The sequence below is a fragment of the Motacilla alba genome, chromosome 17, assembly GCF_015832195.1.
Source record: "Motacilla alba alba isolate MOTALB_02 chromosome 17, Motacilla_alba_V1.0_pri, whole genome shotgun sequence".
Lineage (NCBI taxonomy): Eukaryota > Metazoa > Chordata > Aves > Passeriformes > Motacillidae > Motacilla > Motacilla alba.
The window spans coordinates 9,285,071-9,308,080 of NC_052032.1; the positions used below are offsets into that span (position 1 = coordinate 9,285,071).

At 50.1% G+C, this 23,010-nt stretch overlaps 1 protein-coding gene across 2 annotated transcripts; it reads left to right on the forward strand.

Moving 5' to 3' along the window:
- The first annotated feature begins 2,256 nt into the window (after nt 1-2,256).
- On the forward strand, nt 2,257-22,978 carry GSN (gelsolin). 2 transcript variants are annotated; one of them, XM_038156376.1, is made up of 17 exons: nt 2,257-2,273; nt 14,466-14,667; nt 15,198-15,352; nt 16,181-16,342; nt 16,548-16,697; nt 16,945-17,034; nt 17,931-18,063; nt 18,286-18,374; nt 18,676-18,891; nt 19,423-19,556; nt 20,013-20,103; nt 20,294-20,464; nt 21,095-21,269; nt 21,543-21,667; nt 21,818-21,895; nt 22,316-22,376; nt 22,611-22,847. In XM_038156376.1, exons 2-17 carry the CDS (start codon nt 14,475-14,477, stop codon nt 22,778-22,780), a joined length of 2,193 nt encoding a protein of 730 aa, XP_038012304.1. In that variant the 5' UTR covers nt 2,257-2,273; nt 14,466-14,474; the 3' UTR covers nt 22,781-22,847. The 2 variants fall into 2 exon arrangements, with proteins under 2 accessions (XP_038012304.1, XP_038012303.1); XM_038156375.1 differs by lacking the exon at nt 2,257-2,273 and adding an exon at nt 13,224-13,358 and having other exon boundaries at nt 22,611-22,978.
- The last annotated feature ends 32 nt before the right edge of the window (nt 22,979-23,010 follow it).

A 23,010-nucleotide genomic window follows, 5' to 3' on the forward strand; every position in this document is an offset into this window, starting at 1 on the left:
ACAACATGCCCGGAGACCAGATCCTGAGAGTGCTGAAAGACTTTGTGAGTCAATCATCTTGCACAAGGCAAGGATTGATCCACATGGAGCTGCTTCTGGACAGAAAGCAACCTCTGGAGCTGACAGCAACAGCCTGCAGGGGTTTGTGCCCCACCTCAAGGTGTTTCCTTGCTGGAGGACTCTGCAGTGCCACAGCACAAGGCTCCCTGGAAACCTTTCTGCCCTCCTCATCAATCACAGCGGTTTCTGACATCAAAAGACTCTCGGTTCTGCTCTGAACCTGTGTGGTTCCACATCTCACTCTCTGCACTGAGGGGTTGCTTCTTGGGAAGAAACTCCCTCAGATGGTTCAGCATGCCAAGGTCACCTTTCTACCCTCAACAGGACAACTGCATTTCCAGCTGAACAGTGGAAAAGGGGACCTAAAATTTCCATGGAAACATTACAATTTAACAGTACTTAAACTAATTGAACACTGTTTTTAAAAGGCTATTTTGCATTAATCATATTTGATGGACAGGTGCAGAATTTTTGCTTCAGCTGTGTAATGATGTTACAAATGCACGGTAGCATATGAACATGATGCAGAACAGCAAGTAGATGAGTTATGGGAACAGAATCTGTGTGACTGTGCAGTGTCAGTCCTCTTTGTAAAGGATCTTCCTGATTTAATGACAGGTTTGCTCCTGCCTTGGTTATGCACAGTTCTCCCAGACTTGAGAATCAAAATGGCAGATGGTTCTTAGCCCACCTAAAAGATTCTGGTTAATAATGTTCTCATACACAAAAGCACAACAAAAAACTTCTTCAGTTACAGCCACGACAGAGGAGAAATGCCCACCCCTGGCTTTATCAATAACCATGTCTTTGTTCCACACAATTCCAGCAGCAAGTGGAGGCATTGTTGGTGGCATAGAAACCTTTTTTGTGAGAGCCCACTGCAGGGTGGCACTGTCTCGGTACAGTGCTCCTCTCAAGAGCACAAGACAGTTCTCTGATTACACGATGGAGAGAGCAAAAGGAAAACAACAGCTGTCTGTGGCCTGCCTGCCTGTCTTACATTTACCACAACTCACTGGTAGTGCCGAGGAAAAACTCCATAAAAATGCAAGAAGTTGGAAATTTCTGTTGTTTGTGAGGGCCGTTGGAGATGTCTGACTGGCTCTCAGATGTGTCATTACATACAATGTTTCACAGAAAATGCTTCCTGGTAAATTGCTCTGAAGGATCGATCTCCTTTCCCAAACTTCAAACACAGGCACCGCGGGAGGGATGAGTGTGCTGTGTGCGGAATTCCCAAGCACACGAGCCGTGGGGTCCGTGTCTTCGTGTGTGCACTTAACAGCGTTCAAGTCATTTATTGTTACACCAAACTTCTTCGGAGCTTAAAGGGGTTATCTAACCAACAATTACATCCTGTCCCCCGTGTCGTCCCAGTTTGTTCCCCAGATCTCTGCTCACACAGAGCCCAGGGGCGCTCACTGTGGGAGGGAGATGTTCTGAGGGACGCTGTAGCTGGTGAGCGTCAGAGCTGGGCTTGGTGCGGCTCGGGGCCCAGAAGGCATCTGTACACACTTGTCTGTGCATCCACAGCACATGGCCTGGAGCACTGGCTGCAGGGACAGGGTGACTATAAATAGGGGACAGGAAGGAAGAGGTCACTGGCCTCCAGGGCACAGTGTCCAGGATCAGGGTGTGCACGGGCACTGGCAGCTCCCAGCCCTCGGGGATGGTTACTGGGACATCCCACACTGTATCCTGCAGTGATGCTTGATCAATGGCTGTCATCCACAGGGGACTGTACTACAGACCCCCTCTGCGTCTGCTTGGTGTGGACACAGCAGTAACAGCACGAAAGTTACAAAACCGAGCATGGGATTCATGTGACAAGGCATTAAAACATTCTCTGGAAGCGGTGGGAAGATGCGGCAGCCGAAGGGCAGGAGAGGCCTGGCCGTGCAGGGGCTCCAGGAAGGCGCGGGGGGCCGAGGGGCTGGGCGGCTCCAGCCCCACCGGGGCCCGGGGGCACGGCCGGTACCGGCGCCGCGTGTGGGCTCGCCGCCGCGGGCTACCTGTGCCGGGTACCTGTGCGGTGTCGCGGGGCCCGTGTCCCCGTCCCTGTGTCCCCGCGGTCCCGCAGCCGCGCCCAGGGAGGCGGCCCGGCGGAGGCGGGCGAGCTGCGGGTCCCGCCCCTGGGGCTGCCCGGCTCTGCCCGGCCCTGCCCTGCCCTGCCCGGCCCCGCAGCTGCCTCTGCCCGCGAGTGCCAGCACCAGGTAGGGCCGGGAGCGGCTGCCGGGGCTGCCCCCGGCTCCTCGCCGCACGGCCGGGCGGAGGGAACGGGGACTCGGGGGGACGGAGGGAGGGGGCCGCGGGGCCGGGTCCTGTCCCCGCTCCCGTCCCGGGGCTGTGCCAGGCTGTGCCGGGCTGTGCCGGGCTGTGCCGGGCTCCGCGGGAGCGCTGCCGCCCGGGAGCAGTTCCCGTCCCGCCGGGCCGGGGGCCGGAGGAGCCCCCCGCAAGCCCGGTGCGCCTGTGAACGCCGGTGCGAGCGGTGATGGGAACAGTGGGGGCTTGTTTTGTTCCTTGCCTGGGGGAAGAATGTTTGAAAGCTCTGTTTGAATAGAAATTCAAAAAATGTAGACACTGAAAACATATTTAAAATGTTTCCTAGGAAGAGTGTTTAAAAAAAAAAAAGTTATGGGGATGACTTGTTTCAAGGAGGCCTCATTAGTAAGTAGATCCGTCTTGGAATAAAACTTCTTTGAATGTTATTTGCTCTTGGATGTAAAAAATCCGACTTTGCTAACAAGAATGATGCTAGCATTGTTTCCCCTTAAGTCTCTTATTTTTCTTACTGATCATTACAATTTCCATTTTCCACTACCAACTCTGCATGATGCAAGTTTATAGAAAAAAAAAATCCTTTATTTCCTTTGTGGGAGTAGAGCATGGCTCAGCTCAGGGTGTCCTGCTCTGGAGTCAGAGGGGGTGGGGGTTCCTTAAATGCCTCTCCTCCTTTGGGTTTCTCAAACTGTTTTACAGAGAACCTTATACCATCCATCTGGAAAAATGAAGTGAAACCTGAGTACTGAGGAATGGGTCTCTCACAGGTTATTGCAGCTGCTTTCTTTTGCCCACGAGACAGTTTATTCCATAGTTTCTGCCGTGGAGAGGTGGGAGCTGGAAGCTTAGCCTGTGCAGGAGCAGAGAGAAGCAGAAGTCAGCCCCGTTTAACATCTGCTCCGTGGGATGGGTGCTGCTGGCATTGCCCCTCCCTGCCCACGGTTCCTGCTGGCCGTGGTTCCAGGCTCTGGTTGAGCTCTGGCCATCTCCAGAGCGGATAATGGGAACGCTGGCCTGGCACCAGCTGTGCCATCACCAGGCTTGCTGGGTGCTGGGCAGTCCAGCTCCTGGATTTCACTGGAATTCAGCATGAGGACAGGGTGGGAATTTGAGTTACACCTCGTTGGTGACATGGGTGGATGCTGAGCGCCCGAAATGTTTCGTGTTTAAAGCCAGGGAGAGATTTCCCAGTGGTTGTGTGAGAGTTCAGCTGAGTTTTAGTGAGAGCTGAGTACCTGCAGTGTCCCCAGAGGAATGACTCTAGCTCTTGGCAGAGCGGAGGCTTTCTCTGGCTGGATGGAACTCCAGTGCTGTGGGGAAAACGGGGGGGAAATGGAACCAGCCATCAATCTTTGGCTGCTTCTGAATGTCAAAAGAGTGACAAGGCAGAAATGCTACTGCTGCTGCTAGTTTAACTTGGATTTTACAGGCACAAATCCAACCCGTTGTGAATTTGTTCCTTTCATCAGCAGAGCACTCCGCAATCCAGGTTCATGGCTCTGATAATGTCACCAGGGGGGATTGCTGCCAGCTCTGCCTAAAAGGCTGCCTGATGTGTTCCAGTGCAGGGCTGGTTTTGTAATGATTTCTATAACTCTGGGGGTGCTGCAGCCACAGGCAGCGTTGGTGGTGTGGGCAGCAGTGTCACTGAGCTCTGTGCCAGGGAAGGGTCGGGACCTTCCTCAGGGACAAGGAGCAGCAGGTTCAGCTGCTGACCCACACAGTGCCTTCCCCCATCCCATATTCAGATAAAATAACTTTTTGTTGTAGTTTGGGTGTTTTACAGAATTCCAGTGGGAACCAAACCATTTTTAAAATAGCCCTGTGACGTGTTTAGGGCTCAGGATTTATATTTGCTTTCAGCTCACTTACAAACACGAGCTTTCCATTTTAATCCAGTCCCAGACATTAGTGTTGCTGCTGAGTGGCATGCATGGGAAAGAGGATTTTGGACAGAAATGTGCAGCTTCACAAAACAACCATGTCCCTGTTTTACTTTGGAATCTGGAGACCTAAATAAACTTTTTTTTTTTCCCCTGTTCTTTAAGCTGAGGTGATCAAGTTCTGCAGCTCGGTTGCAGTAAAGCAGAACATGGTTAAACACAGACATGAAGTGGCTTGGGTACAACAACTCCTGCCTCTAGAGAGAAGCAGCTGCTCTTGTTCTCTGTTCCCTTCCACAGCACTCAGGAATTATCATGTGAATAATCAAGTTCTGAGCGTGTCTCTGCCTCTGCTTGATTATTATCGAATGTTTTTCCTGAAAAGGCAGAAGATTCTGATATGGACAGTTTGTCTGTAACAAGCTGTGTACTATTTCTGTTGGTTTGTGATTGTCTGGTTCTCTGGACCAGGTATTTGATATCCCTTCTAGCAATTTCAGCTGAAAAGAAATTTGTACGTATTGATATTTCATATGCTTACTTCTAATCTCTTTTGGATATTTTAAAATCGAGACTCAAAGGATGTTTTGTGCAGTGGCTTTCAGAGGTCACTGAGATTTTGCATTAGGAAGAAAACCTCAAGTTATTTTTTTTCTGAAGCTTTTGTGCAGCTCTTTGTGTACCTCTGTCACTTCATTTGTTCTGCTTTTCACAGCATTAGTTCAAGTGTGTGTCTATTCAGTCCCTTAATCATTAATTAATCACTTCAGACACTAAGAAGCCTAAGGGAATCAGAAAGAAATGCTCTGGATGATTAATTCTTTTCCCATAAAAGCACTAAACTTGCTGGAGCTCTGAGCCACGCTGGAACTATTTTCCCTGTGTCAGACACAAGCTCCCTAGGTGGGGATCGTGCACAGCTCTTGAGCGGAAAGCTGGGCTTTGGCACTTCGGGAAGTGTTTTTCTGCAGGAGCTCCGCAGAGCCGTGGGAGAAGGGAATGCAGCCGGAGGCAGCCCCGGGGCCCGGCAGAGCGTCCCGCTGGCTCAGCACTGCCTGGCGGCGGGTGTTTGCATGGAGATCAGCATGGAAAAGGGCTCAGGCGCTTCTCTCGGGTCTGTCCTTGTGACTTTGGCAGTGGGGAAGTGTCTGGGTCAGGGATTTCTGACTTCGTTCAGGTATTTCAGTGAGGAGGAGAAAGGTGTGCACCAGGCCTGGGTTTCAGGGCTTTTGCCTCTGCCTCATCTCTGCTCCCAGCGAGGCACAGGCGGTGACAGATTTTCAATATTTACACTGTGTCCTACACCCTGATAGCACCAATGGCCAGAGCAGATTCATCGGGCCTCTTATCAGCCGTCAGACCCTGCTGGGTGCCTCTGTTTGCCCTGCAGCAGGGTGTTCCTGCCCTCGGGATCCAGCTGCCCTGCTCAGCAGCAGGCGAATGCCGGGAGTGCTTCCCTGCCCAGCCCGGCAGGCTGTGCCCATCGGTGTGTGCCCCCTGCCAGGGCTCCAGGGCTGTGCCAGGGCACCGGTGATGTGGCACTGAGAATCCCAGCAGAGATGAAATCGGGGCAGGCAGTGTCCATTAAATGTCAGCCCGGTACCTCACACCTGCTCAGGGAAGGAAGGTGCGCTCAGAGAAGTCGGGAAAGGCAGTAGCAGCCTGTCTCAGCAGGACGCCCAGGTATTTATCTCTACTTATCCGCTGATGATGCGTTTGCAAGGTTAAACAGAGCTCTGACACGAGGGGAGTTAAGCAGAGCTCCGGCAGCTTTGCGGTGCTGGGCTGTCTGGAAATGCCAGCTTGGAATGGCCGTGCAGGATCCGGGCCCCTCCGGGAGCCTGGTGCTGCTGCTGGCAAGGGAGCGGCTGATTTGGTTGGTGTTCTGGGGATCTCACACTGCCCTCTGGAGAACGACCTTTATTCTACTTCGTTCAGTTTTCCCAGCTTTGGGACTTGGTGAGCAGCTGCGTTCTCAGGCAGGATGTTCCAGGTTGTCAGGTTTCTGTGATCGATATTTGGGATGTGATGCTGTCTGGATGCTATGGACTCTGGAGGTTTATATATTTTTTTCCTTTTGCCTGTTTCAAAGTGCTCCTTTCTGACTATAGATTGTGGTTTTGGTCTTTCCTTTTCTCTTTTTTTGTTCCTCATTCACCTCCCACTGAGAACCTGGAGAGCTGGAACAATCTCAGCTGAGCTCCCAGCACAACTGGAGTGGGAGAAACAGCAGTTTGTCTGTATTAGGGCAGTCAGGCAGTGGGACCCTGTCCAAACCCAAAGTTTAGACATACGTTATTTACTCAGTGTTTCCACATGCAGTAAAAGTACAGCTACAATTCAAAACAGCATCTTTAAAACGCTGGAGGAAATGAATCATCCCGGGATCTCTCAAGATGGACGGAGGCTGCTGCAGTGAGCGCCGACACCGTGAGGAGGACTTTCCCTTCTTTCGGGCTGTCTGCTCTGACAGATCAGATCCAATCCTTGTGGCTCCTCCACACCAGAGCCCGAATCCCGCTTGAAATGGAATAAAATGAACCACTCCCTGTTAATCGCGGAGCTGCCGGGAGGAAGGGATGGTTTCGGCCTGTGTGTTTCCAGCATTGCCCTCTTGTGGCTGTGCCCGTGGGATGGGAGCTGCGGGCATTCCTGGCTGTGCTGCTCCCGTGCCTTGCGTGGGGCGGCTCTGGAGCTGGGAACTCCTGCGTGAGAAGCTCTGAATGTTCAGCCGCAGTCATTAACAGCCTGGCCACACCTGTCTGTGTCAGGAGAGCTGGGACACAATGGAGAGGAGGCTCTGAACTCCCTTCCCACAGTGATTTATTTGGAAGTTGGTGTTTGTGAAGGAAGCCACGGCATGGGAAGTGGGGAAATGGGGGAGTCCTGTCTCTGCCTGAGGAGGAGGGTGGTGGAGATGTGTATGTGCTGGGGCAGGACTGGAGGAAGCTTTCAGTCACAGGTCTGTGACTGTTCCCTGCCAGCAGGTGAGCACAGGAGCCTGGAACCCTCAGCCTCACATTCTGCTCCTTGGCTGATCTAGAAAGGAGCACCTTGATTTTTATTGTGTATTAAGTAAGCTTATTTTTGTTAATCCTGAGTTGCTTCCTGTCTTGTGGAGGTTTTTGATGTGGAAAGATGAATTCTGAGTGGAGCTGATGTGGAAGGCAGGAACTGAGGGACTCCCACTGGCTCCGTGGTGACACCAGACCTGCTGTGCCCTGTTACTGTGACCTCAGCAAAATTCATTTATGTGCTTTTTACTCACTTATACTCAACCCTGACATCTGCCTGTAGCTCTCCTGCCCTTGTCCCACGTGTGGAAATGACTCCTAAGTCCTTTCACCCCGTCCTGGGCCTGGTGCTGCACGAGGAGTGCAAGGCCACGCTCTGTGCTTCCCTCTTGGAATTGTTGGAGGCCACTCTCCTGCCTTCCAGCCTTTCTCTGGCAAGAACGTGCTGCTTTTGGGTTATGGATCACAGATTGAACAACTTCTGTGCTGCAGAGGAATGTAGCAGCTTGTTCTCTGGGGAAGAAGAGTTTGCATAAAGTTGCAGATGATTTCCCCTGTACAGGCAGGACCTGGAGACTGGAGGAAGAACATCTGTGTCATTTCCCTGCAGCTGACCACAGGCATGTCTTCACTGCCTTCCTCAATGTGTTCTGGCTGTCACCAGCAGCTCTCTCTCTGGGATGTAATCTGGGGAGGTAGTCATATTTTAATGTGCTGGTTTATGTCTTATGTGTTACATAAACACTCCTTAAATATTTTTTCAGCACTGAACAATGATTTGTGTTGGAGCCTAATTCAGGATTTATTTTTGCTCCCCAGTGAATGAAAGTGGTTGGTGGTTTCCAGTGATCCAGCCTTCCCTGTGCTGTGTGTGTTTAAGTGCATGATTCAGCTCTCACTTATGCTCAAGGCAAGGCTCTGAACCAGCTGATTGTATCAGCAAATTTCCCTGGGTGTGTTTCAGATGGCAGACCTGTCTAATCTCCAAAGCTTTCTCCTGTGGAAGCAATATTCTCCCCAGTTTACATCACTGCAACTGAGAGGAAACTCAGGTTTTGGGTTGAAGATTTCTGCCGGGGTGCATCAGGCTGGAAGCTCTGTGTTTACCAAGGGGGTTGTATTCAAAAGGTACAGAGCCCAGAATAGAGCTGATGTGACTCATAGTGCAAACAAACAGCTGGAAAAAGTGAACAATACTCAAATCTTCTGGGCCTTAACTTGCTCAAGTGGTTTAGTAGGAATCTTAATTTAACAACAAACCTACTTGCCAGTTGCACAGCTAATGCTGGACTTCATGTCCTGGAGTCTTGATCTGACTTAGGCAGCTCAGTTGGAATTTTTTTGGATTTGTGGCTTTTCTGTTAAGATGTAGCTGCAGGGAATGCCATTAACCGTGCTGCTCCTCAGACAGGGAGCTGAAATAGTTTATGGAGTCACCATGGCTGGGGAGAAGGAAACTGGCTCTACCATGCCAGTTTTCTCTTATCCCAAATAACCTTTGTTTACTGGCTTCTTCAAGGGATGGAAGGGAAGGGGTTGGGTTTAGATTTGTATAAATATGAGTTTAGGGCTGTCTGGAGGCTGAAAACTGAGCTAATCCATCACTTTAGGTGTTTTTCAATGCCTGTCCCCTTGGTAACAAAGCTGAAGTCCTGCCAGAGTTCTTTTCAATGGTTTACTGAAGAATTATTGATATTCTATACTGGTTTGGCAGGAAGGCTGAACAAATAAACAAATATTTCCATTTTCAGGGTGTGCTGTCATTGCTTTGGATCCTGTGCTGAACTTTCTCTGTGTTCAGCAGCATCATGTCCTGAGTTTTGGATTGTCAGAACTCAAGTGGTCCTGTGTTCTTCACTCTCACAAGCTTTGTAAATTCATCAGAGTTTTTATGGGGCAGCAGCAGACCAGAGAATAAAGAAATGGCTACATGGGTAGTCAGACAGTGTCGATTGTGTTCAAAGTGCACAAAGGGCTGAACCAGGAGCAAGCAAATGACTTTATTGGGTTTTTGTCTGTGTGATCTCTTCAGTGTCGCTCTTACAGACCTGGGGAATGCAGCCCTTGCTCTGGGGCAAGCACAACCTGTAGATTTCCTCAAACTGATCATGCCAGGAGGATTATACCCCCTTGCCTCTTGCAAAACAAGGATTTAGGGTTTTCCTGTTGTTGCAGCAGAAATACAGCAGTAATTTACCTCTTGTGGCACTTGGTGTAGGCAGCCTGGAATGCTGTGAGATAAGGGAGGCTTTCATTATTGAGGACATATATTGTTTATTTGGAGCAGTTCATATTCTCCAGGCAATGTTTGGCAAATAAATAAAAGGAAAGAGAGAGTTAGTTGGGTAGAAATGCAAATGTGTGCCCCCAAGGTACAAAAAGGATTGGTGCATGAGGGACATTTTTGCAGCATGACTGTAATGTGGACACAGACTCTACTCAGATTTACTGTTCTCCTCATATTTAAGAAACTCAATCTGTATTTGCAACTTATTTTGATATTATGCAAGTGCCATCCATTAAAAATCAAAAATACAGCCTTTGCCATGTAGAAAGGCAGGAATTGATCCAGCAGCGAGCAGCAGGTGGTTTGGATGCTCTGTGGTGAAATGTTGTGTCGGCTGCAGCCCTTCCTGTGTGGGTTTTGTTTATGCAGCAGATTTAGACAAATTATCTGAGCCCGTCAGGAGTCGACGCCGGAGCTGCAAATGAGCACAACCACATGGGGGTGTGGGCTACCCTTGTTTCTGTCTCATTTAATTCAGCCAAGCCTTCCTGAGCAGCCCTGTGCAGGTAAGTCCTGACTATATTTGTGGATATATTCAGGTGTGAATTGCCACAAATTATTACGAATTAACCGGGCCTCACAAAAATTGTTGTGCTCATTTTTCTCTTGTTAGTGGCCAGTTACTGAATGAAATAAAGATTTTTTTCTTTCTTTTCCTGCTGTGAATATTGGATGATACTATCTTGTAGAAAGTTACTTTAGTGACATCATTAAGCTTTAGATGGTGGTGGGTGTGAAGATGTGAGAGTGTACTTGATGTGGAGGAACCGCACATTAATTATTCCCTGTAATGGATTTTGCAATGTGACGAGGCAGAGCAAGAGATTCCAGGCTCAGTGTCCACAGGTTTTTCCTGAAGGGAACAGGACATTCCTCTCAGCGTGGCTGTGCTGGGCAGTGCAGAGCTGGGCAGCTCCTTGGCAGAAATTCAGAGGAGAGTGAAGACAAACGGCCAGAGTGCTGCTGGTGTCAGTCTGGGAGGGCAGAGGTGACTGCGACAGATGGGAGGGAGGCATGGCCACAGGGATGAGTGAGCAGAGCAGAAATGAAGAATTTAGGGAGGGAGGCCAAGAGAGCTGTTTGTTACAAGCTGCAGGGTGGAAATAGGAGAGGTGTTTTGGGTTGGGTACCAGGAGAGGCAGGAGCTCGGTCCGGGTTGGAGGCGGTGGAAGCTGCAGCCGCAGTTGGGGCTCCTGGCACGGCACCAGGAGGATGCACAGCAGGGTTGGGATTGCTGAGCTCAGGCACTGGGGCCTCTCTGCCTTTGCTGGCCTTCCCCTGAAGCAAACAGCTTCCAGCCTCGGGGAGATCATTCATTCCACACTTCCCCGGAGCAGCAGCTCCAGGCTGCTGTTGGTCTGTGGGCCAGACACAGACTTTGATCCGTGGTCGCCTTTCCTGTTGGGTGCCCGGGAGCAAATCCCTGGGACTGTTCCTGCAGGCCAGACTCCATCCCAGGGCATTCCTGGGCTGGCCTGTCCTGCTGGTGTGACTGCACATCTGGAGACCATAATGAACTTGTTGTCTTCCAGTGGTTGCTCAAATCATTGGACTAATTTTCCCAAGTTCTTGTTTTCATCACTATGCAGCCAAGTGTCATTTAGCTGATCCATCTGCGCTGAAATCCTGTATTCCAAGCCCTTTCCTTGTTTTCCTTAAACAACTTTCCTTTGCATAAGACATTGGCTGTGCATAGCAGCCTTTCTGGGACCAAGCTGGACACTTTTATTAGCAGCAGCTTGGAAAGTGCCTGTTTTCCATGTCTCCATCAGGACACCCTTTTCAGTAGGGCCCTGGCGATTTCAGCTGGCAAGTGCCCTCAGAACAATGTCCAGAGCAAACATTTCTGGGGCTTGATTTAACAATGCAACACTTGCTGCCAGCAGTGATAACCCAAACCAGCTGTTTTACACCCATTCCCTCCAGGAATGGCTCAGATTAATTTAATGAAAGAGCACTATAATATACAATTTATGCACTGTAGCCCTCTTTCAGTTCTTTGCCTGTATTTATATATTGCAGCTCATTGGCAATGCAAGCTTGGAGTTACAAAATGCCAAATTAATTAGAAGGCTAAATAAATGCTTTTAAAAAATACTGTGCCTACATATATCTGCGGATTACAATATCCTGCAGTGGGATGCTAACAAAGAAGATTATCCTGGGTCTTTGTGCCTTCAGTCTGTGAGGTTTGCCCAGGCATGGGACTATTTAACAGGTATTTAATTTAGTAATAAAAAGTCCAGAGTATTTTTCCATTTGGAAAGGACCCATCTCTTTCTAATGTTATGCAACCCAGTCATTTTGGTTGGGGTTTGCTGCAGCTGCCAAAGCCTTTCACAGCTGCCTTCCTTAGAGTCACGGTTCCAGCATGTTTTTCACTGAGACTGAGACCTCTGACACTCTGAACTTCCTTCACAGAGATCAGAAATACCAGCAGGACTAGCACATTGTTTTTATTGTCTGTTTCAGTTTGAGACTTTCCAGTGAAATTTTCAAAGGTACATTGCCAAGGTGACATTTCAAGTTAAAATGCATCAGCTTGGACAAGAGAGCAGCAGAGTGTTCTCAGGAGAGAGGGAAAGAAAATACCCTCATGGAGAGCGCAGAAAGCCCAAAGCAGGGTCTGCTTTTTCCTTTGTGGAAGTTTTGTTGTGGCGTTTTATGGGTGGAGGGTTTGGCCCCTTTATTTAAGAATCTTTTGAGAGATTCTGACCATGGCAAGCTCAGCCTGTCAGGAATTCCCCCTGGGTGTGTTGAGAGCTCAAGTGCCCCGCAGCTCAACTCCACATTGTGTGGCTGCTCCGTTCCTGAGGGCCGCAGGGAAAGGTTCCTGCTCAGGTCGCTCCCTGCAAACACTTGGGAAATGTGATAGATGAGCCCGCTGCAGTGTGAGATGGTTGGAAGAATAATCTCTTTATTGGTGGCAGATTGTTGGGGTGCTACAATCGGCCCTGTTGTAATTCCTTTGGCCTGAGTAGGTTTGATGGCTCTTGCGTTCCTGTCACAGGGTGTTGCTGCACCCTCAGAAACACTTGGTTGTGAAATTATTGAATTGCTGAATGAGCTTTTGTTGTGTCACCTAGCAGACTCTGAATGCTCTGTTGTGTTCTGGGAGCTGAAATCCAGCAGTGCATCCCCAACCCTCCCGAGCTGTTCCAGTGCTGTGCGTGGAGGCTCGTTCGGGTGCAAAGCAGGGGCTGAGCTCTGCTGCTCTGACAGCTCCAGGGAGCTGAGGGTGCATTCCCCGTCCTCAGGCTGCTCCCTTGAATCCTTGTCTTCCCCAAATCTCTGTCCCTGCACCCGCTGCCAGCTGGAGCCGCCGTGCTGTTCCCTGCGTCTCATCAACTCTCCGGCTCTCGGCTGACAACACATCGCCTCTGTGGCTGATGTCTCCGAGTTTCTGCCTGCGAGGGGACTTTTGGCCTCTGTGACCCTGCCTGCTGCGGGTAATGGATCGCACATGGCGCGGAGCGAGCGCCCGCCGGGCTCGGGAGAGGCTGCGGGAGGCTCCGCGATTCCAGCAGCATTGTTTGCACAAACGCGTTCCGCCCCTGGGCCGCCGAGGGGGTGGGTGTGTGCTTGTCCCCGATAAAAGATTGGCTTCTGCCCCTCATCTTCCCCAGCAGCCGGAGGAGCGGGGAGCTGGGACTCCCCACAGCTCGGCAGGACAAGGGAGAAGCCCGCTTGCTCCTAGAAATGGGCAGGAAGGACTTCAGTTATCTTTTCCTCAGCATTTTCTGCACAATGGCTCTGGAGCTGAGCTGTGTCAGCTCCGTGTCTGTGGCAGGGCTTGGATATGTTGTTACAGCAGCTCTTGTGCTTTCAGCTGTGGTAAGTGAGGAACATCACAATTAAACACTGAACAACTTCTGGTTCCAGCTACTTACAGGAGCCCCTCTCCTTTGACTCTGTCAGTTTTTAGTGGGAATTTGGTAGGATTCAGGCAGACTGCAATCGTGATGACAAAGTTCATTCTTTTCCATCTTTGATATCTGATTTCAGCTTAGGAATCACTTTGATACCTAACTTACTATTTTGCTTTCTAGCTTGTAACATTCTTTATTTCTGCCTTGAAAACTGAGCATATTTTACTTTTGTCCATCAGCTGCTGTGAACCATCTTCTTTGTCAAAGTACTGAATGCTTCTGATGTGATATTGTAATGTTTTCTTCCCTGTTACCTGACAGCTCTCAAAGGTGTGCTGTGGTCGATGGGCAGACTTCATTGCCAATACACCAGAAATGTTTTATTTCCTTTCAGAATTACCAAAGGGAATTCTTTTATAAGAAAGTGTTCATTATGTTTATTAAAAAAAAAAAAAGGATATTGCACTGTGTTGATGTATTGCATAAGGATGGCAATAAACATATTAAACCAAAATTGCAGTGTCCTTAGGACAGGATGTTGTGTAAATTAATGTAATTTCTACAAGGGAGCAGTGAAGTAACAGGTCAGAACAGAAGAGCTTTAAGAAGCCTGTTAATTACCTAAATATTCAGTGATATTCACAGCATTTTCCATTTGGTTTTAGGAAGCCTGTAAATGTTTGTGCAGGATGTACAAGTGGAGTTAAAAGGGGTTTCTTTCCCACAGCCTGGAATGACAAGCTTCACTGATGTGCCATACTAAAAAGTTATAAATTAGTTAGAAAAATACAGAGATTAAAATCCAGAGAGAGACACAACAGAGTCTAGAAGAGGATAAGCCAGTAATAAAGCAGCAAGTGGAGGTGATTGGAAGTGAAAATTAACAGTGATCAATGGAGAGAGATTCTTTCCACACACGTCCTTATTTTTCCCCCCTTCAAAACTCAGTGCATGAAAAAAAGGAAAGTTTCCACTTTTTGCCTAGCACAAGAAGTTAGGAGATGAGAAGCAATTTAATTTTAAGACTTCCTTGTGTCCTGCCGCTGAACAGCACCTTCTGTCTCGCCCCCAGCCTGTCAGCATGGTGGAACACGCCGAGTTTTTGAAGGCTGGGAAGGAACCCGGCCTTCAGATCTGGAGGGTCGAGAAATTTGATTTGGTCCCAGTGCCAAAAAACCTGTATGGAGACTTCTTCACTGGGGATTCCTACCTGGTGCTGAACACCATCAAGCAGCGCAGCGGGAACCTCCAGTACGACCTGCACTTCTGGTTGGGTGAGTGCTGGGAGTGTCCCTCAGAGCTGGGAGCCCACGGTGAGCCCTGAGCCTCTCTGCTGCAGCCACGGCCAGGAAATGTTAGCCAAGGAAAGAAAAAGCAGCGCAGTGAGAATGCAGTTCTGGGGTTAATAGCCCTACTCATGTCAGATATTTGCGTGGTCTCTGCGATAGAGAGTGCAGCCACGTCCGATCCTAAACCCAGCTTTTCCTGGGCAATGGGACAGCTAAGTTCTGCAGAGGTTCACAGGGGAGATCTCAGGTGAAAAGTCTGGCTGAAGTCCTTTCTGCCTGAAAGGAGGGAGGTCAGGTGAGTTCCTCCCGATCCAGGAGTGGGATTTTTCCCTCTCCTAAGTGCCCTCTGCTGTCCATGTCACAGAGTACCATGCCACGGCTTTCCCCAAAGCCTGCAAACCCCGGGCTCTTTGACAGTACCACAGTTAAACCTGCTTTCTCCTGGTGTGTTTGCACAGTTGAATGCAGAGGCAGGCCCTGCACCCCCTCCCAGTGTGTCTCTCTCCGTGTTTCAGGTGATGAAAGCTCTCAGGATGAGCGTGGGGCTGCTGCCATCTTCACTGTGCAGATGGATGAGCACCTGCAGGGCAAGGCTGTGCAGCACCGTGAGGTGCAGGGCCACGAGTCCCCCACCTTCCTGGGCTACTTCAAGTCTGGCATCAAATACAAGGTGGGTGACAACTGACCCGAGTCTGCGAGAAAGGGCATCCTGCCCAATTCCAGGAGAGTGAGAATTGCCCTTTTTCCAGTTGCTTGAAACTCCTTCTCAGCCAGATGTTTTCAATGAGCTGGAACTGAACAGGGTGGAGAACAGCAGATCCCAGTGGGAGAGATTTGGCTGAATTAATAATACACAAGGAAAGCCCCAGAAAGTTTTAGGAATCGAGGTTTTGTTTTTCTTCAAGAGGCAGAGGAAAGAACAGTCCCGAGGCACCTGGAATGAATTTAAGAAGCAGCAAAGTTAATGGGAAGCGCCTACCCAGGAGATTTGATTTCTCCCCACTTGCATAACAGTTTGACCTTGCAGTCTCTGTGCTTAGCCCACCCTCCCAGCATGTGCAATGTTTTGGTAAAGGAGATGAACAGCAGTGGGAGTTACTCCTCCCTGCCATCACAATAAAGTGGGATAGAAGTGAAAACATGCAGTCAAGCAGTTGTGTCTGTTAGGAATCCAAAGGCACAAGGAAAGTGATAGCAGGTCACCTGCTTGCAAAGTGCTGACATTTCCTCATGTCTGAGACTTTCCCGATCTTTCTGGTTTGTTTATTTCCCACTTGCTTTTTGTTACTTTCGTACATTTAAAGTTGGTTGTGCTTTTTTGGAGGGTAACTGACATGGGTCCTGTTGCCTGCATTGATAAATAATTCCCAGTTCTGTCAGCAGAGAAAGTGAATCCTGAGCTTGGGATAATTTCTGGTAGGCAGGACACGTTACACACATGGGAATACACTCTTCCCCAAGTCCTGGTGTGAATCCTTGCTCCTGTGTTTCCCCCCAGGCTGGTGGTGTGGCTTCTGGCTTCAGGCACGTGGTTCCCAACGAGGTCACTGTGCAGAGGCTGCTGCAGGTCAAGGGCAGGCGGACGGTCCGGGCCACGGAGGTCCCTGTGAGCTGGGACAGCTTCAACACAGGGGACTGTTTCATCCTGGACCTGGGCAGTGTGAGTACCACATCGAAGGCAGGTGTGGCAGAATTCAAGGGGCAGGAGGTGTCTGACCTTCACATAAGTTTTGTTTTCCCCCACTCTGCTGAAGCCATCTCAGTGCCAAGCATCCCGAAACACTGACATTGTTCAGACCCAGCTGAGTCCTGTCTCACCTGGAGAGGTGCTGCCATGCTCTGACACGACTTTCTCCTTCCCCCAGAACATCTTCCAATGGTGTGGCTCCAAGAGCAACCGCCAGGAGCGGCTGAAGGCCACGGTGCTGGCCAAGGGCATCCGGGACAACGAGCGCAACGGGCGCGCCAAGGTCTACGTGTCAGAGGAGGGATCCGAGCGCGAGGAAATGCTCCAGGTTGTTCCCTCTGGCCATTTGTCCCTGCTGGAGTGCCAAGTGGGGTGTGTGGAAGAAAGGTGGGGTGGGTGGTGTGTGTGGTATGAACACACAGCTCAGTGCAGAGCTGGTCCTCTGCCCCGCTGGGACGTCAGAGGGAATTTTTGTGACTGATCTGGAATTCTCTTCCACTCATTCTCTTGACTGGAGCACCTGGGAAGGAAGATCCTCTTGGACTGGTTGGTAATGATTTTTCTCTCCCTCACAGGTTCTGGGACCAAAGCCCAGTTTGCCAGAAGGAGCTGCTGATGAGACCAAAACCGACACAGCCAACAGGAAGCTGGCTAAGCTGTACAAGGTAGTGAGGAGCCCTGCCATAACTCTGGGGAGAGCAGAGTGATCTTTGTGAAATTGGATGGAGGTGCAATAGCAGAGAGGAGCTGAGCTGCTCTGAGTCCTAGTCCTGCCTCACTCTGCTTCTTAACAAGTTTTATCTATGAGCCTTGGTTGCTTGCACTGCATGTCCTTGTACTTTCTGTTGGTTTGTCACCACTTATGACCGGAGTGAGCCAGCTGGGACTTGCAGGAATTTTTGAGAGAGGTGGAGTGTGAAACAAATGAGGGAAAAAGGAAGTTTTCCTCTGTGCTATCAGGCATTGTGTTAGGAAAGTGACAGGAAAGAACTAGAAACAGTGAGCCTGAGAAGCAGGACCTGCCCCTTTCTAACACCCAGATGAAGCCATGACTTGGAAGGTGCCATTTGCCATCAGCTGTGTGAGTGGAGAATAGTGTCCAAGACTTTTTGGGAGGAACCTTCTCTAAGCAGCCTCTGGTATCCATGGGGTGAATATCTTCTAAGATGGTTTGTTATGTGGCACCTTATGCATCAGTCAGTAGAGGAACTCAGATTTTTAACCCCACTTGACACAGGGAGGCTGTTCCAGTTACCTTTCAGTCCCTTTGTGCTGTTGGTTTGGTTTAGAAGATATTTCCTTTGCATTGAGGATATTTCCCATTTTGGACCAATCTCCCGTGGTCCCAGCAGTATGTGCTTTGCTAGAAAGAGTTGAAACATTCAGAGTAAGTGTTATGTTTTTGCCATACTGTTGCTGTGTCAGAGGTATCCTGTTTGAAAACAATAGTGCCTGCAGCAGCCAGTGCATTTAAATGGCTTTCCCTTCCCCTCCCCGAGTTCTGGGCTCTGGCCACGGAGCAGAGGGTGCCTTATGTGACCTCTGTGCTGTGCTGTCACAGGTCTCCAATGGGGCTGGGAACATGGCAGTGTCCCTGGTGGCAGATGAGAACCCCTTCTCCCAGGCAGCCCTGAGCACAGATGACTGCTTCATCCTGGACCACGGCACAGATGGAAAGATCTTTGTTTGGAAAGGTACCTGAGAGACCCGGAGAAAGTAATTAATATCATAAATAGAAGGGGAGTTGTTCTCTTTCAGCCACCACAACAGGCCTGAAAGAGATCCAGCAGTGGTCATTTGTTATTTGGCATCATTGGTCTGGGAGGCTGGGCCCTTCTGTTTGGCAGAAGGTACCCGGGACAGTTTCTTCTCTGGGTAAAATATCCTGACCCCCTTTCTCTCTGTTTTCATTAAAGGCAAAGGTGCCAACTCTGAAGAGAAGAAGGCAGCACTGAAAACAGCCTCAGAGTTCATTGACAAGATGGGTTATCCCAAACACACCCAGGTAAGGACCTGTGACCAAGCACTGGGGTCACTTTTCTGCCACATGGGCTGGGGACTGCAGAGCACGGATGGCTCAGGTGACATGTCCCTGTCGAGTGGCTCCTGTTGTGGGAGATCTGCTCTGTTTTGGGAGATTCTGCAGAGCTGCTCCTGGGTTAAAGCAGAATTTACTGCAGCACGGCTGGTGGTTGAAGTTTCTTCCTCTCAGATACTCTTTTACCTTTTCCATGACCTAAGAGTGAAGAGGAATAGATAAACCTGCTGTTCTTAGGGAGATGGTTCTAAAAGCTCATTCCTTTCAGATCCAAGTCCTCCCTGAGAGTGGTGAGACTCCTTTGTTCAAGCAATTCTTCAAGAACTGGCGGGACAAGGACCAGACAGATGGGCTGGGGCAGCCTCACGTGTCTGGCCACGTTGCCAAGATTGAGCAGGTCCCTTTCGACGCAGCCACCCTGCACAGCTCCAAGGCCATGGCTGCCCAGCACGGCATGGAGGATGATGGCTCTGGCAAGAAACAGGTCAGTGGTGGCACAATCCCTCTGGGAAGCTTTCCAGACTTTCCTTTGCTACTTGATGGTATTGCTGCAAGAGCAGCAAGACAAAAGGCCAGAGAGCCATCAACACTGAGGTCTTGAAAGCCCTGCAGAAAAGTGGGGTTGATTCTGACTCTACTCTTTCCCAGCACTGTGGATATGGGTTTATTCCTCCTCCTCCTCTTGATTTTTCTCCCTGTTGCCATTGCATGTGTGAATGTCTTGGAGCACCTGGGTTCGCGGCTTTGAGCACAGAAGCAGGGGTGGAGCTGGGCTTGAACGGGCTGGGGGCTGTCCAGAAGCCCACAGCGGGCCCGGCCGAGGTTTGGCTGTTGAAAAGCGCCCCGGAAAGCCTCAAAGCTCCGTTCGGGACCAGCCGCTGGAGCGGACGGGAATTGTCCGGTCAGGTCCCGGCAGAGGGCGCGGCAGCACCGCCGGCTCCGGGACGCGGCGTTCGGGGACAACGCGGGCTGGCAGCGGGCTCGCTCGGCAGCGCCTCTGCTCCTCTCCCGCCAGATCTGGAGAATAGAAGGCTCCGAGAAGGTGCCGGTGGACCCCGCCACGTACGGTCAGTTCTACGGCGGGGACAGCTACATCATCCTGTACGATTACCAGCACGACGGGAAGCGGGGACAGATCATTTACACCTGGTACGGGACTTACCCTGGGGCAAGTCAGGAAACGCTGGGGCTGCGAGTCCACTCGGAAAATCGATCACTGCTGGTTCCCGCGTTCAGAGGATCTTTAGGGGATAAAGTTTCACCCTGGATAACGTTCCCTTGCAAACAAAACGATACCAGAGGTCTGGGATGTTTCATTTGAAGTGGAACAGTGGAGGGAATTACTGTGTGAACTCCCCCCCACCCGGTTATTACTCCCTTCTTTGCTCTGCTTATCTGGGAAAATGCTGCTTATCTAGGAAAGGTTCTTATCTCCCCCTGTACTCACTGTACTACTATAGGGGATAAGGAATTTTCCCTTTGTGTTGAAGGAAGTGCTGCAGAGATTCAGTAACAAAGGGTTTCCTTACCTCCTCTTGATCTCTGTGAGGTGTGTGGGGGGGGGAAAGGCTGAGAATAAAGCTGGGATTTGGCCTCGTTCTCCAGGCAGGGCGCCGACTCCACGCAGGATGAGATTGCAACCTCTGCATTCCTCACAGTTCAGCTGGATGAGGAGCTGGGAGGCAGCCCCGTGCAGGTAAAGAGACCCAGCAGAAACCAACCCCAACACTGGGGGAATAAAGAATATATATATATATGTATATATATGTAAAACACCTGGCCCAGCTGGGCGCTGTGTAATATTCCAGCTCAACAGAGGGTTGTAAAAGCCATTTCTGGTTAGTCTTGTGCTCCTCAAAACTGACAGGAAGTTTCTTTTTTCTCAGAAACGAGTAGTGCAAGGGAAAGAGCCCCCTCACCTGATGAGCATGTTTGGTGGAAAGCCCTTGGTTGTTTACAAGGGTGGAACCTCGAGGGAAGGAGGCCAGACCGCACCTGCGGCAACGCGGCTGTTCCAGGTGCGCTCCAGCACCTCCGGAGCCACCAGAGCAGTGGAGGTACGTGGAGGGACAGTCAGCCTTGGTGTTGTGTGTGCAGCCCTTGATGGGAACATCATCCACTGGAGATTTCAGTTCCCTCTATGGCAGAGGAACTTGAGCCAGGACACGGGTTCAGAGCCCCACTGCTCTGAGAGAAACGCGCACAAACGCCTCTGCACAACAACAAGGGGGAGAGAAAATCCTGGTCAGGAGAGGGCAGTGGTTTATGGCTGCAGGAACTCCCCACGTTCCCAGCTTCAAGAGGCCTGTCCTTGTTGACACAGAGGGGTTGGTGTTAATGATTGATCAGCGTTGGCAGCAGGGACTGCTCAGCCGTGGGCTCCCCGGTGAGCTCCTAAATCTCCTGCCATAACCACCAGGACAGGCACAGTGACAGCCAGGCATTCCTGCTATAGGTCATGTGTACCTGCAATCACACACTGAAACAGTTATTTACTCTTCCCATGTGGAAAATCTAACTCATCACTTGGATACAGGGAATACACAACACATCTGACAGCTTTACATGCTCATATGGAAAATCTTGTTTGCAGTTTATTCAACTGTAGGTTCTGGATTGATTTTGAAGTAACAGGCTCCCCGTAGAGGATGGTTACACCTGACCCCTGCAGTGTTCCTTCTTTTCAGCTGGATCCTACAGCCAGTCAGCTGAACTCCAATGATGCCTTTGTCCTGAAAACTCCCTCTGCTGCCTTCCTGTGGGTTGGCCAAGGAGCCAGCAACGCTGAGAAATCAGGAGCCCAGGAGCTGCTGAAGATACTGGGAGCCCGCCCAGTACAGGTTGCTGAGGGCAAAGAGCCAGGTGAGGGGGTCCCGGTGCAGTCTGCGATCATTTCTGTGTAGCTGCACATCCTCTGCAATTATTTCATGGGTGTTTTGTCTCCCAGAACAAGATGTGGACATGGGCAAGAGGGGCTTCTCCAGGGTGTTCTCATTGTTTAACAGCACTCTCAGATATGTCTGCAGGCCATTGGGACTTTCTGACCTGCAAGACTGCTTCACGTCCTGCCCAAACCCTAACCCCAGTGTGGTTCCATGAACAGGAGAAGCATCAGTCTCTCTTTGTGTTTTCCAGACAATTTCTGGGCGGCCTTGGGTGGCAAAGCTCCGTACCGCACCTCGCCCCGCCTCAAGGACAAGAAGATGGACACTCACCCCCCGCGTCTCTTCGCGTGCTCCAACAAGAGCGGGCGCTTCACCGTGAGTGTCTGGGGGCTTCATTCAGCACCCACCTGACGGGCCCAGCTGCTCTGAGCCCCCCACCAGCTTACCCCTGCTCTTTCTGTGTGTGGTCTGTCCTGTGCAGATAAAGTAAATGAGGCCGGTGCTCATCTGAACCCTGTTTTTCAGATTGAAGAAGTTCCTGGAGATCTGACTCAGGATGACCTTGCCACAGACGATGTGATGCTCCTGGACACATGGGATCAGGTACGGCACGTTTACAGGGGGACAAGAGGAGCAAAGAATAGGCACAGATTGGCTCTAGATGGAGACCTGAACCACAACAGCCACAGGTTGTATTACAGATTCAGCACACATCAGCCACAAGGCAACTCAGAGCTGAATTTTGATGTTTTATGGAAAAATGTTCAAACATCTGCTACTTCCCCTTGATGTTAAGCTAGTGTAGAATTTGTTCAAGGGTCTACAATTCATGTAGATAAAAGGCAGGCAGAAAACTTCCTATTATTGACCAACAGAACTTTGGTTATGTTGGTCAACAACTCAGGCACAGCAACATGAGGATTTTCTGGTTTGTGTCACACTCTGTTCACTGAGGCTTCATCTAAATTATCCCTTCATAAAGAGAATGATTGTTGCTGAAGTCATTAATATTTTTATCTTTAGGTCTTTGTATGGATTGGGAAAGATGCCCAAGAAGAAGAAAAGACTGAGGCACTGAAGTCTGGTAATGTCACATTTTCCTCTCTGAACTATCCCTTTCTCTTTTCCCGCTGTGTGATCGTGACTCAGGCGATTTCTATTCTGACAGGCATAGATAAAACCATAGGGTACAAACTTGCAGCGGGTATTTTTGTTCAAACGGCCGATGTGAAGCTGCCTCTCTGGCAGCCATTTAGCCCCAGCTGAGCTGCTGCTCTGCAGGCCTGGTGCTCAGTGAGATCCCTCCCTGTGTCCCCAGCCAAGCGCTACATTGACACAGACCCCTCCACGCGGGACAAGAGGACCCCGGTGACCATCGTCAAGCAGGGCTTTGAGCCTCCCACCTTCTCTGGCTGGTTCCTGGGCTGGGACGATGACTACTGGGCTGTGGATCCCCTGCAGAGAGCAATGGCAGATGTGGATGTGTGAGCAATGTTTGAAACAGAGCAAGTTCAGTGCCTTCTGGAGCTCCTTCCTCCTGCAGGATGTATGTTAATGAGGGAAGGATGTTAATAGCCAATTAGCTGTGCAATAATTTCCGAAAACAATCACGACCGGTCATTGACCCTACTCCTTGCTTTGATTATATTTAATACAATAAAGCTTGTATGAAATATGGGAACCACAGAAATGGTGGGGTTTGTTACGAAGAAGAAAAC

Coding starts and splice junctions, on each gene's coding strand:
- GSN (XM_038156375.1), top strand. CDS start 13,224: ATGGGCAGGAAGGACTTCAGTTATCTTTTCCTCAGCATTTTCTGCACA. Junction 18,892..19,422: donor ATGGCTCTGGCAAGAAACAG/GTCAGTGGTGGC, acceptor CTCTCCCGCCAG/ATCTGGAGAATAGAAGGCTC. Junction 21,270..21,542: donor TGCTGAGGGCAAAGAGCCAG/GTGAGGGGGTCC, acceptor TGTGTTTTCCAG/ACAATTTCTGGGCGGCCTTG.